At 52.4% G+C, this 13,682-nt stretch overlaps 1 protein-coding gene across 1 annotated transcript; it reads right to left on the bottom strand.

Moving 5' to 3' along the window:
* Window positions 1-4,446: 4,446 nt before the first annotated feature.
* CAMP (cathelicidin antimicrobial peptide) lies at window positions 4,447-6,473 on the bottom strand. The gene is made up of 4 exons (XM_003818426.4): window positions 6,217-6,473; window positions 5,468-5,575; window positions 5,259-5,330; window positions 4,447-4,640 (listed from the first exon to the last, which is right to left on the bottom strand). The coding sequence occupies exons 1-4, from the start codon at window positions 6,424-6,426 to the stop codon at window positions 4,509-4,511; spliced, it is 522 nt and encodes a 173-aa protein (XP_003818474.1). The 5' UTR covers window positions 6,427-6,473; the 3' UTR covers window positions 4,447-4,508.
* Window positions 6,474-13,682: the final 7,209 nt, after the last annotated feature.

Raw genomic sequence — 13,682 nt, 5'->3', positions numbered from 1 at the left:
CAGGAGAAGGGCGTGAACCCAGGAGGCGGAGCTTGCAGTGAGCCGAGATGGCGCCACTGCACTCCAGCCTGGGCGAGAGTGCGAGACTCCATCTCAAAAAAAAAAAAAAAATGTCGGGGTTGGGAAATAATTATTTCAATAAAAGGTGCTGGGTCAATTAGATATCCATATGAAAAAAGAAAAAAAGAAACTTGATCTCTACCTCACATCATCAACAGAGGTGATCTCACCAACATAATATGAAGAGAGAGAAGCCAGGAAAAAGAATATGTATCATATCATTCCACTTATTTAAAGTTCAAAATCAAGTCTGGGCGTTGTGGCTCACGCTTGTAATCGCAGCACTTTGGGAGGCCAAGGCGGGCGGTTCACCCAAAGTCATGAGTTCAAGACCAGCCTGACCAACATGGAGAAACCCCGTCTCCACTAAAAATACAAAATTAGGTCGGGAACGGCGGCTCGCACCTGTAATCCCAGCACTTTGAGAGGTCAAGGTGGGTGGATCATGAGGTCAGGAGATCAAGACCATCCTGGCTAATACGATGAAACTCTGTCTCTACTAAAAATGCAAAAAATTAGCCAGGTGTGATGGCACGCGCCTGTAGTCCCAGCTACTTTGGAGACTGAGGCAGGAGAATTGCTTGAACCTGGGAGGCTGAGGTTGCAGTAAGCCCACACTGCACCACTGCACTCCAGCCTGGGCAACAGAGCGAGACTCTGTCTCAAAAAAAAAAAAAAAAAATTAGCCAGCGTGGTGGTGCATGCCTGTAATCCTAGCTACTCGGGAGGCTGAGGCAGGAGAATCACTTGAACCCAAGAGGCGGAGGTTGCAGTGAGCCGAGATCGCCCCATTGCACTCCAGCATGGGCAACAAGAGTGAAACTCCGTCTCAAAAAAAAATAAAAAATAAAAATAAAAAATAAAATAAATAAAGTTCAAAATCGGGTAAAACTAGTCTGCATGCTAAAAATCAAGATACCGGGCCAGGCGTGGTAGCTCACGCCTGTAATCCCAGCACTTTGGGAGGCCGAGGTGGGTAGATCACTTGAACTCAGGAGTTTGAGACCAGCCTGGGCAACATGGTGAAACCTTGTCTCTACTAAAAATACAAAAAATAAGCCGGGCGTGGTAGTGCACACCTGTGGTTCTGGCTACTCGGGAGGCTGAAGTGGGAGGATTGCATGAGCCTGGGAGGTGGAGGTTGCAGTGAGCCAAGATCCTGCCACTGCACTCCAGCCTGGGTAACAGAGTGAGACCCCATCTCAAAAAATAAATAAATAAATAAAATGAAATCAGAAGATTAAAATGACTATAATAGCAATGAATGTATAATATTAAAATCCAAGGCCAGGTGCAGTGGCTCACACCTGTAATCCTAGCACTTTGGGAGGCTGAGGCAGGCGGATCATGAGGTCAGGAGTTCAAGACCACCCTGCCCAACATGGTGAAACCCCATCTCTACTAAAAATACAAAAATTAGCTGAGTGCGTGGCGGGCACCTGTAATCCCAGCTACTCTGGAGGCTGAGGCAGGAGAACTGCTTGAACCCGGGAGGCAGAGGTTGCAGCGAGCCGAGATCACGCCACTGCACTCCAGCCTGGGTGACAGAGCAAGAGTCCGTCTTGAAAAAAAAAATCCAGCCTGGATTATATCTATCTGGTTCATGACGAGGGCCATCTCATTAACGCCCATGTAGACTATCAAAGAGAAAGGCAGGGCAGGGGTAATAACAGGGTTGTCACGGTAGCAGGATGGATAATCCTGGGAGGAAACTGGAAATAGATGCAGTCGGCACAGGCTCTTGGTATCCTTGTGAGTGACCCCTCCCTCAGTTTGGGCAGTGGTGTGACAGCTGGGGTTGGGGATGCTGCTTTGCAGCATTTGCAGATTTCCATGGTGTAAATACTCCCTCCCACCATGGCCAATTTTAAGCCGCCAAGAATTTAACACTGAGCTCAAAAAAGTCCTGAAAATTTAGGCCGGGCGCAGTCGCTCATGCCTGTAATCCCAGCACTTTGGGAGGTCGAGGCAGGCAGATCACAAGGTCAGGAGATCGAGACCATCCTGCCTAACACGGTGAAACCCCGTCTCTACTAAATATACAAAAAATTAGCCAGGAGTGGTGGCAGGCGCCTGTAGTCCCAGCTACTCGGGAGGCTGAGGCAGGAGAATGGTGTGAACCCGGGAGGCGGAGCTTGCAGTGAGCCGAAATCACGCCACTGCACTCCATCCTGGGTGACAGAGAGAGACTCCGTCTCAAAAAAAAAAAAAAAATTCCTGAAAATTTCACAATTGGCTCTGACACAGCATATGCCCCTGAGTTTCCTCCCTAGAACTCTCTCTAGCACTCTGTAATGATACAGAGTGAGAAGCATCTACCTCCTCCAACCTGCTTGAAATCAGCCACACCTGCTCGTCATGAAGAAGCAAGCATGGGCAGGGCACAGTGGCTCACGCTTTGGGAACTGAGGCAAGAAGATCGCTTGAGCTCAGGAATTCAAGACCAGCCTGGGTAACATAGTGAGACCCCATCTCAAAAAAGAAAAGAAGAAGCAAGCATAACATAAAACAAAGTAAGTGTTCTTGTGAGGTTTTGCCTTCTCTTCCTCTCAGAGAGGAATGCCTGTGTCTTAGTTTAGGTTGGCCTGGAAGCAGACCTGAGTTAAGGATTTAAGTGAGAGTAGTGTATTTGGGAAGCAACTACAGAAAGCACCTGCAGGAGTGTAGAGAAGTGAGACAGGGCACGAACAAGTCAGAAGAGGATGTGGTCATGAACAGGTCTTTGTTGAGGGTAGCCCACCTGGGGACCTCTGGGAGATGTGAAACACACCTCTGAGTGTGCCCCCCAAGGGTGAGAAGAAAAAATATTTTTCCACCAGCTCCCACCTATCATTGGTTGAGGCTGCTCCCTGGAGCATAGACTTCCCAGTACTTCCAGTTGAGCAACCCCATAGCAAAAAGCTGCAGGTGCTTCTAGTGGCTACAGAATGGTGAGTGGAGAGGACACGAACCATGTCTGAAACACCAGCACAACAGAGTCGCGACCTGTGTGTCACACTCTGCATGTCTCTTCTAGCCACAGCACCTCACTCCACTGAGCAGGATTCTCCTTTTTTTGTTTGTTTGCTTGTTTTAGAGACGAGGTCTCACTCCTTTGCCCAGGCTGGAGTGAACTAGCATGATCATAGCTCACTGCAGCCTTGAACTCCTTGGCTCAAGCGACCCTCCCACCTGAGCCTCCCAAGTAGCTGGGATTACAGGTGTGCACCACCACACCCAGCATATTCTTGGTCTTTGGTTTTTATTTTATTTTATTTATTTTTTTTGAGACGGAGTTTCGCTCTTGTTGCCCAGCTGGAGTGCAGTGGCACGATCTCGGCTCACCACAACCTCCACCTCCTGTTCAGGTGATTCTCCTGCCTCAGCCTTTCCGAGTAGCTGGGATTACAGGCATGTGCCACCATGCCTGGCTAATTTTTGCAACTTTAGTAGAGACAGGGTTTCTCCATGTTGGTCAGGCTGGTCTCAAACTCCCAACCTCAGGTGATCAACCAGCCTCAGCCTCCTAAAGTGCTGGGATTACAGGCATGAGCCACCGCGCCTGGCAGGTCTTTGGTTTTTATAAGCCCAGTCACCTTTGTTTCACCCTGTCACCCAGGCTGTAGTGCAGTGGCGCAATCTCAGCTCACTGCAACCTCTGCCTTCCAGGCTCAAGCAATCCTCCCACCTCAGCCTCCCGAGTAGCTGGGACTACAGGCACGCACCACCACGCCTAGCTCATTTTTGTATTTTTAGTAGAGACAGGGTTTGTCATGTTGCCCAGGCTGGTCTCAAACTCTTGACCTCAAGAAATCCACCCGCCTCGCTTCCCAAAGTCCTGGCATTACAGGTGTGAGCCACCACGTCTGGCCATATTCTTGTTTTTAACAATCCCTAAACACAAGCTCACAAGTTAAATCTGCTACCCACCTGAAGAAACTGTGATGTGTCCCAATGCCAGAGGAAATGCCAGGAGTTATGGGCTTTCCTGAGTTAAGTCTTTTAGGAAGCATTGGAATTTTATGGGAATTGTACCTGCAGGGAGACCGCACCCAGTTGGCCAGCCACCCATGGGACTGGACCATGCTTCTCTGAGTGTTAACAACACGCTTGGCCCCTCCCTCGAATGTCACCTCCCCACGAGCAGGAACAGCTCCACAGCATTCCCCCACCACCACACACAGAGTAGAGCTCCTTAATTCCCCACTGGGGGTTCCACTGAGAATGGGAATGCCATCTTGGATCTCTTGGCCCTACTGCCTTACCCTGTGTCCTCCTGGATGGAACACTGCCCTCGCCACCTCTGTGTCACACTCACACACACTCACACTCACACGTGGACTCCCTGAGCTAAGGGCTCAGTTGTGGTGAGAGAGAGGAGGCAAAACAAGTGAGACTGAAGCCTGAGGAAATTGCTCTCATAGTTTATTTCTCAGAGCCCAGAAGCCTGAGCCAGGGTAGGGCACACACTAGGACTCTGTCCTGGGTACAAGATTCCGCAAAAAATCCTTGATTCTCTGGACAATTCTTTTAAACTCTTTGCCAATCTTCTCTTTAGATTTCCGGAAGAAATCACCCAGCAGGGCAAATCTCTTGTTATCCTGGGGTTGTGTACAGGAAGAAACAGGTTCCTTGTTGGGGGTGTACCCAGGGTCAATCCAAGACCCCTCCCCACCTAGACGCCCCTCTTCGTGGGCCCCCGCAGGAGCTTTGGGGCCCCAGTTCAACCTCTGGCTGTGACCTTTGAAGCATGTGATTGAATCCCTACACCCAATAAAAAGATGAGAAAACAGAGTCCCGGAGATAGTGAGGGGCTCTGCAGGGTCACACAGCCTAGCCCAGCAACACTGAGATGGGAACACAGGGCTGAGAGCTGAGTACTCTTAGACAGTGGCTCTCAAACTTTACAGAAGCCGGAATCTCCTGGAAAGCTTATCAAAATACGAATTTCTGGGCCCTACCCAGAGTCTGTCTGAGTAGGTCTGCGTAGGGCCTGAGAATTTGCATATCTAACGAGTCCCCAGGAAGGGCTACACTTGGAGATCTACCGCTCTAAGGGATTCCAGAGCCGGCCCTGGAGATGGAACTCAGGTTTGGGGAAGAGCCCTGGGTAGGAGGGGCTTTCTCTGTCCTGGGTTGGGGGAGTAGTTAATTGACCCATTGGATGGTCCACACTCTATGCCCCCATCAGCCCCTGCATCCCAGAACAGCCCACTCACCTTATCACAACTGATGTCAAAGGAGCCCCTGGCCTGATTGAGGGTCACTGTCCCCATACACCGCTTCACCAGCTGGAAAGGAGAAGCTCAAGGTCAAACTTGAAACCATTTGCCATGACCTCCCAGCCACATCCCAGTGGGATTCCCCAGGTGCCCCTTGTTCAGCTCCTTGGGAGGCACCCACCAACACCCCCAGCCCCCAGCCTCACCCCGTCCTTCTTGAAGTCACAATCCTCCGGTGACTGCTGTGTCGTCCTGGGGCACACTGTCTCCTTCACTGTGAAGCTCACAGGCTTTGGCGTGTCTGGGTCCCCATCCTAGTCAGAGGAGCAAATGGGGAGGCCCATTCTTGTATTTTCTGATTTGTGTCCATGACCTCCCCACCAAGAGGGCAGGCTTTCCACAGTACCTGATGTGCGATGGGCACTGGGTGCTGGGCTTGGCACTGGGGTATTGAGGGGAGGAGGACTGAGCCATTCCTACCCTCCTAGGTGAACAGTGAGTAGGAGCAGACCTCAGATGAGCTCTAACAAGGAGCCCCTCCCACTCTGGGGTGGGGGCAAGGGAAGTCAGGGGGCTTCCTGGGGGACAAGACATGCCCACTGGAACCTAAAGTCTGGATAGAGTTCTTCCCTATGTGGGGTAACGTGGTACAGAAGAGACTTAAAGCAGAGGAGGTCACTGCCCTGAGCCAATGACCCCACTCTAGTGCCTGGAGCTCGCAGAAGTCCCAAAACCTGCGTGGGGTCGGGGTGAGGGTATCTCTGCCACAGCAGGAATTATAAGGCAGGAAGCTCTCGAGCTGGGAGGAGACACGAGCTCTAGAAGGTTCCCTGGAAAACACGGGACCACATTTAAAGGGGGAGATGCCCTCCTGGCAGGCAGTGCAGCAGGAGCAGAAGGAACAACACGTGGCCAAGCCTAGCCAGAGCAGAGCAGAATGTCCCCCAAAGCTCACCATCGTGGGCCTGGGGTCCAGGTCCAGGAGGCGGTAGAGGTTAGCATCCGAGGACCGCTGGTTGATGCCATCTATAGCACGAAGCACAGCTTCCTTGTAGCTGAGGACCTGGGCAACGATGGCCAGAGGCATCACCAGGCCCAGCAGCAGGAGCACCAGTGACCACCGCCCCAGGGAGTGGCCATCCCTTTGGGTCTTCATGGTCCCCATATCTGCCTCCCTCTAGCCCACAGGAGCCTCCTTTATGCCCAGCCTGAGCCTGATGCAAAAGCCCAACCAGGAGCCTTCCTGATCCACCCATCCCTGGCTGCCTGCCAGGGTGTGGGCTGGGGTTTGCTTCAGCCCCTGGCTATTGCTTCACAGGACTTGCTGGGGAGCGAGTGAGGCCTTCCTTGTGTGCAAGATGAGGAAGTGGTTTCTTCATCTCTGACAACCTCCCAGACCCGACCAGAGATTGTCATAGCCAGGGGTGCTCAAGAGCGTTAAATCCCTCCAGAGAGGAAGAGAGCCAGGTGCCTATTCTACATCCTTCTACTCCTGAGGAGTCAGTGTGATGGACTGCTAAATCTCCAGCTCTAGGCATTGCCTGGCACCCTGTAGGCATCGATTAAGAATTGATGAATGAGGCAGGGCACGGTGGCTCACGCCTATAATCCCAGCACTTTGGGAGGCCGAGGTGGGCGGATCACCTGAGATAAGGAGTTCGAGACAAGCTTGGCCAACATGGTGAAACCCCATCTCTACTAAAAATATGAAAATTAGCCACGCATGATGGCTCACACCTGTAGTCCCAGCTACAAGCTGAGGCATGAGAATCACTTGAACCCATTGAACCCGGGAAGCAGAAGTTGCAGTTAGCTGAGATCATGCCACTGCACTCCAGCCTGGGTAACAGAGTGAGACTCAGTATGAAAAAAAAAAAAGAACTGGTAAATGAAGACAGTAGCCACCCCCAACCTAGAGACTCACTCTTGCAAGGGACAAGTTGCCCTTTCAGTTCAAGGCCATACCACCTGCTCTCTGGACCCAGCCGTCAGCCAGACGAAGGCTCTGCTCCATCTATCCCCTTCTGCATCCTTCTTCACTGTTTTTTTCAGTCTCAAAATGTTCCCAAGCCCCTCCAGACATGGCTTTTCACCCTGGCTTCTCCCAAGCCAAGTCTTAGGAAAGGTTGTCTACGCTTCTTGACCCCATCTTTTCACTCTTCTTCATGCTGAAGGCCACTGAAGGCTGGCCAACCCACCCTTGGTCCCTGGCCACCCTCAAGCCTGGTCTTTGTCTGCACAGGCACTGGTGAGCCTTCCTTCTTGCTGCCCCGGTCTCCCCTGATGCCACTCTCCTGCTGTCCCTCCTGCCTCCCTGGTGGCTCCTTCTTGGTCTCCCCTAAGGGCTGTCTTCTTAATATTGAGAGCGTGTGGGGTCGCCTCCTCGGCTGCTTCTCTTCCCTGGCCTCGGGTTTCCCTGGGGACGCCCTCTCCCAGGACACCAGTTATAATAGGCAGACACCACCCAGTCTGTATCTCTGAGTTCGAGACTCCCATGAACGTCCCGGTTGTCCCCACTGGGCCTCCTTGACTGCTCTTCTGCTGAGTGCCCACTGCATGAGCCCTGAAGCACCTTTGGCTCCTTCCTCCCAAAAGCACTCCCCTCTGGCCTCTCCTTCCACCCCTGCCTGGCTCCTGCCGCCATCTTCTCTCCCATGCAGTGCTGCCCCAGCCTCCAGACTCCACCTTCTCTAGGTTTCAGGCTCTCCCCAGACCATAGTCCACCCTCCACACCGTTGTCCAGGGGTTCCTTTAAACCACCAATTTGGCCATTTCAACCCTCTACCTTCAGGAGCCCACACACCCCCTAGGCTGGCATCAGGGCCTGTGGCCTTTTGGTTCCCACTGCCCTCACCCCAGCCCTGCACACCGCAAGTGCCAGACTGTCACGTATGCCCCCATCACATAGGCTCATCTGAGCCTCCTGCTCTTTCTCCCACCTCTGCCCCGATCCTTCTGTTTGGCCTGCCCTTTCACCTCATGAAGCTTTCCCTGACCTCCAACCAGGCACAGCAATCTCCTCTTTGCCCCTACATCTTCCAGGAAGTCTCTCCTGATTCGACCTCAAATTACTCCCTGTTTGGTGCTCTAGCTGAGACACCAAGCTGGGATGGGTGGCTGGTGTTGGGAGAGGGAGAGATCACAGCCAGGAGAGATAAAGGGCCAAAGTGATAGAGGGGTCCAGCGTCCATGAGGCAAATTCCAGTCCCAGCTCCTCTGTGGACTGGCCATGTGGCCCTGAGGCCTGGGGTACCTCTTGACCTCAGTTGGCCTGTGGGACACTTGGGGGCTTGGACAGCAGGGCTCCTGGAAGGTGGAAGCCTGGACGAAGGCCACCGGTTGCACACCTGGCCTTGAGAGAAGGAAGAAGTGGGCTTCTGTGCAACCTGGTTTCACAGTTCAAGTGTTGCCCCAGTGGCCTGTTGGTCAAGCAGGGCTTGCACATCAGGTCTTTTATGGCTGTTGGGAAAAGGGCCATCCAGGGATATCAGGCCTCTCAGGGCTCTCCTGCTTCCTCCACCCTTCTGACTGGCTTCAGGATCCCCAAGAAGCCAAACCGGGGAGAAGCAGATGGCAATGTTAGTCCTTAGGCTAGGGCGTGAGAGCTGCATGCTCCTGTGTTCCTCTAGGTCAGATCTGGCATATTCAGAGCCCCTTTCCAACTGCCTCAAGAGGACGTTCCACTTCGGCCAGTGCTGGACACGCCCTCACATGAAATCAGCCAGAGCCCAAGCAGCTTGCATAGGCCCTCTGATACAACTGCAGAAGTCTGGACTCAGGGGCACTTGCTTTCCCTCTCAGGGCCATCGCACAAGGTCCAGGCTTCCCAGGTTCCAGGACTGAGTCCTGCCCTCGGCACATGCAGGTCGGTGTCCACTACCTGAGGTAGGGAGGCTGACTTCAGACCTTTAGAACCCATGGCTGCCCCTTCCTCCTAGAGAGGGAGAAAGGAGGCTCTCACCAGCTCGCCTTTTTCATAATGGCTCACCCCATTAATAGAGTGATCAGAAGATTCTAGGCAAGGCAGAATGAGAAAAAAAAGTGAGGCTTAGCCGGGCGCGGTGGCTCACGCCCGTAATCCCAGCACTTTGGAAGTCCGAGGTGGCCTGATCACGAGGTCAGGAGATTGAGACCATCCTGGCTAACACAGTGAAACCCCGTCTCTAGCTGGGTGTGGTGGCATGCGCCTGTAGTCCCAGCTACTCAGGAGGCTGAGGCAGGAGAATCTCTTGAACCCGGGAGGTGCAGGTTGCAGTGAGCCGAAATTGCGCCACTGCACTCCAGCGTGTGTGACAGAGGGAGACTCTGTCTCAAAAAAAAAAAAAAAAAAAAAAAAGGCCAGGTGTGGTGGCTCACGCCTGTAATCCCAGCACTCTGGGAGGCCGAGGCGGGCGGATCACGAGGTCAGGAGATCGAGACCATCCTGGCTAACACAGTGAAACCCCGTCTCTACTAAAAATACGAAAAAATTAGCTGGGTGGGGTGGCGGGCGCCTGTAGTCCCAGCTACTTGGGAGGCCGAGGCAGGAGAATGGCATGAACCCAGGAGGTGGAGCTTGCAGTGAGCTGAGATGGTGCCACTGCACTCCAGCCTGGGCGACAAAGCGAGACTCCATCTCAAAAAAAAAAAAAAAAAAAAAAAAAAGGCCAGGTGCAGTGGCTCACGCCTGTAGTCCCAGCACTTTGGGAGGCCAAGGCGGGCGGATCACGAGGTCAGGAGATCGAGACCATCCTGGCTAACACAGTGAAACCCTTCTCTACTAAAAATAAAAATAAAAAAAAATTAGCGGGGCGTGGTGGCAGGCACCTGTAGTCCCAGCACTTTGGGAGGCCGAGGCGGGCGAATCACAAGGTCAGGAGATCAAGACCATCCTAGCTAACACGGTGAAACCCCGTCTCTACTAAAAATAAAAATAAAAAAAAATTAGTGGGGCATGGTGGCGGGCGCCTGTAGTCCCAGCTACTTGGGAGGCTGAGGCAGGAGAATGGTGTGAACCCAGGAGGCGGAGCTTGCAGTGAGCTGAGATGGCGCCACTGCACTCCAGCCTGGGCAAGAGTGTAAGACTCCGTCTCAAAAAAAAAAAAAAAAAAGTTAGGCTTTTCCACATCAAGACTTGAGGGCCAGTTAAATGTCCCTTCACAAAGGCCTGGGCAGCCCCTGTCCCTCTGTCTCTCTCTCTCTCTATCTCTCTCTCTTTCCTCTCTCTCTCTGAATCTCCCACCCCGACTTCTCTAAGTGGCCCCTTCCTCTCCTGCAGACCCAGGAGGCTCCAACTCCTACACAATGTGATCAGGGAACCTGGTGCACTGGGGCTGCTGAAGGCTCTGAGAGACTTTCCACAGATGAGCAGATGCTGGAGCTACCCTCTCCCACTCCACAATCCCTCCCCCATTGGCGAACAAAGCCCAGCTTAGCCCCCACTCTGCGTTCCCTCTCTGGCTCCGTGTCTGCAGCCCTGGTTGTCCTGGTGGAAGCACCCACCTCCTCAGGACTGCTTGCCCCTGAGACAACCTTCATCAGAATGGCCAACTTGTCTGAAAAGTCAAGCAGGCAGTTTGTTCATCCCCTTGGGGAGCACTGGGGAGGGAGTCCTGGGATGGGAATCCCAGGAACCATATTCGTCACCAGCCTCTGTCTCTGTGGGTGAGCCACTGTCCCTGTCCCTCCCTGTGCCCAGAATCTATAGTCAGCACAGAAAGCCCAGGGCTTTGCAGGCAAAGAGCCCAGGTTCCCTCATGAGGCTGACTGGGTTCCTGGCTCAGCCCTGCTGCGACCAGCTGTGTATCTGCATACCAATGTGTCTGCTCTCCTGCCTCCTCATCTGTAGAACAGGGATGATCATCACAGTGTCTAGTTTGTAGAATTGTTGTGAGGGTCAAATACAACATGGTCTGTGGCCAGTACATGTGAATTGTTTTTGTTGTTATTAATGTGACCTGTTAGGTTAATGCTTCAGAAGTAAACATAGTGTGCTCTCAGAGATAGTAACATTGTTGGCCAAGCATGGTGCTTCAGGACAGGAGTTCGAGACCAGCCTGGGCAACAGAGAGAGGCCCTGTCTCTACAAAAAAAATTTAAAATTAGCTGGGCATGGTGGTGTGCACCTGTGGTCCCAGCTACTTGGGAGGCTAAGGTGGGAGGATTGCTTGAGCCCAGAAGATGGAGGCTACCATGAGCTGTGATCATGCCACTGTATCCAGTCAGGGCAACAGAGCAAGACCCTGACTCAAAAATAGAAAATTGGGGTGACTCAGGCCAAGAGCTAACTTCTGGTAAATTACCTCCCTCCCTGAACCTTTCTCGTGCAAAAATTGGGACAGTAGCCCCAACCTTGTAGACAGCAATGCATTGGAGCAATGTATTGAATATATACTCAAAGGCAGATGTTTCCTTCCCTAAACCTGGGGCATGGGGCAGGGTATGCTTATACCCTGTGGCAGACAGGGAATGCCAATCACAGGTTCTGCTCAGACTCAGGACAAGTTCCCCCTTCTGCCTTTCTTTCACTTGCAGAATTGTATTGCCAAGAGACCTGGGGTGGAGGGTCTCAAGCACCGTCGATTACTAGCTGTGTGACTTTGAGCAAGTTGCCTTGTTTTCCTGGTAATGTTCTCATATTTGTAGGATGGGAATGAGATGCCCTGCAGTGTTTGTTCAAATGCAACAGTGAGTAAGAAAGTGCATGTCCACTGTCAAGTCCTGTACTCCTGGGATGTTTTGGCAAGTGAGGTCAGGGTCAGGTCTCCTTACTTGGCAATGGCCTTAGCCCAACTCTTCCCCAACAAGATACATATGCACGCATGAAACTGTGCATATGTATCTTGTTGGGGAACTGTGCTCCCCTTCTTGCTAATAACATAACCTACTACCCCAGGCCCCTGTCATATTTTGGCTCAGACTCAGCCTCTCCAGGTTGTCCCCTGGATTTCAGCCCCCAGTTGGCATCCTCTGTGATGCGTCCCCCACCAACACCAGGCTAGGAGACAGCTCACCAACCCCACCTTTAGTCTCAGGCTGTGTTTATCCATCAGGCTAGTCCCAGGGGTAAGACCACAGTTGTCCTCAGACAAGAGTCATGAAGCCCTGGGATGCCCCTTAGACAAGGCTTCCCCAAGTTCTCCCTCTGTCCAGGCTCCTGATTATGGGGCTGCATCTCCTTCCCAGGCCAAGGGCTTCCCAACTGTGACAGTCTTGTCTGTCCCTCAGACAGGGACTCCCAAGGGCAAGCCCCTGCATTCCCTTCAGCCCACAGACTCCCTAAGGTCAGGATTCCTTTCCTCACTGGGCCCCTCTCAGAATCGGCATTGGGCTCTGCCCTCAGAGGGCCCAGATGGGTAAGAGCCGCTCCCAGCAGGTCCAGACCCAAGTTCAGAAATCATTTGTCAAATGAAACACTACACAGCACGGGATAGTGATAGGCAGTTTCCAGTAAATGTGCCTTTGTTTCCTAGACTGATTCATAAGAAGGGCCTGGGACATGGTGTCCGGGGTGGAGGCTCTGCCCAGCCATAAAGGAAAGACCTGGATATTGGATATACCACTCAGAGGAACCCGCTGTCATCCTTTGCAGGGGAGAGGGATGGTCAAACCGCAGCATGGTTTCTCCTGGGAAAGGCCAAGGCACCTGTAGGTAATCACATGCTGTCTTGTCCAGGAATACCAACCCAGAGCCAGGGGCCCATTGCACAATCCAGTTTTCTCAACCCTACATTGCCACCAATGAGGAAGACAAGGCCTTGAGCTTCTTGCCAGGTGACCGTGTCCTTAGCACTTCCCCAGCTCCCAGACTGTCTCCTTGTCAGCAATCCATAAACCCTGTACAGCTCCAGCACTCCTGTGCCTTCAGTGGCCAGAGACTGTGTGCCAGGCCTCCTGCTCTTCACCCCCTGCTTAGTGACTCTCATATTCACTCCGATGGACTCTTTGCTTCCTCCTTCTTTGGCTCCTCCCTGACCTGAGCCCTGACCAGGTTCCCTCTCACTGCTCCCTGTTCATCAGAACTTGCTCACTTCTACTTGAATGCATTAGCCAGTATGGTAGCCATAAGCACAAGTGGCAATTCAATTTCAATTCAAATTAATTGAACTTAATTAAAATTAAAAATCGGCTGGGCACAGTGGCTCACGTCTGTAATCCCAGCAATTTGGGAGGCCGAGGCAGGTGGATCATCTGAGGTCAGGAGTTCAAGACCAGCCTGACCAACATGGTGAAACCCCATCTCTACTAAAAATACAAAAATTAGCTGGGTGTGGTGGTGCATGCCTGTAATCCCAGCTACTTGGGAGGCTGAGGCAGGAGAATCTCTTGAACCCAGGAGGCGGAGGTTGCAGTGAGCCGAGATCGTGCCACTGCACTTCAGCCTGGGTGACAGAGAGAGACTCCGTCTCAAAAAATAAGTAAATAAATAACAACAACAAAAAA

The sequence above is a fragment of the Pan paniscus genome, chromosome 2, assembly GCF_029289425.2.
Source record: "Pan paniscus chromosome 2, NHGRI_mPanPan1-v2.0_pri, whole genome shotgun sequence".
Lineage (NCBI taxonomy): Eukaryota > Metazoa > Chordata > Mammalia > Primates > Hominidae > Pan > Pan paniscus.
The sequence above is the reverse complement of the archived record's forward strand: the minus strand, read 5'-3'. Positions and strand labels throughout refer to the sequence as shown.

Coding starts and splice junctions, on each gene's coding strand:
- CAMP (XM_003818426.4), bottom strand. CDS start 6,426: ATGGGGACCATGAAGACCCAAAGGGATGGCCACTCCCTGGGGCGGTGG. Junction 5,331..5,467: donor GTGACTTCAAGAAGGACGGG/GTGAGGCTGGGG, acceptor TCTCCTTTCCAG/CTGGTGAAGCGGTGTATGGG. Junction 4,641..5,258: donor TTGACATCAGTTGTGATAAG/GTGAGTGGGCTG, acceptor ACACAACCCCAG/GATAACAAGAGATTTGCCCT.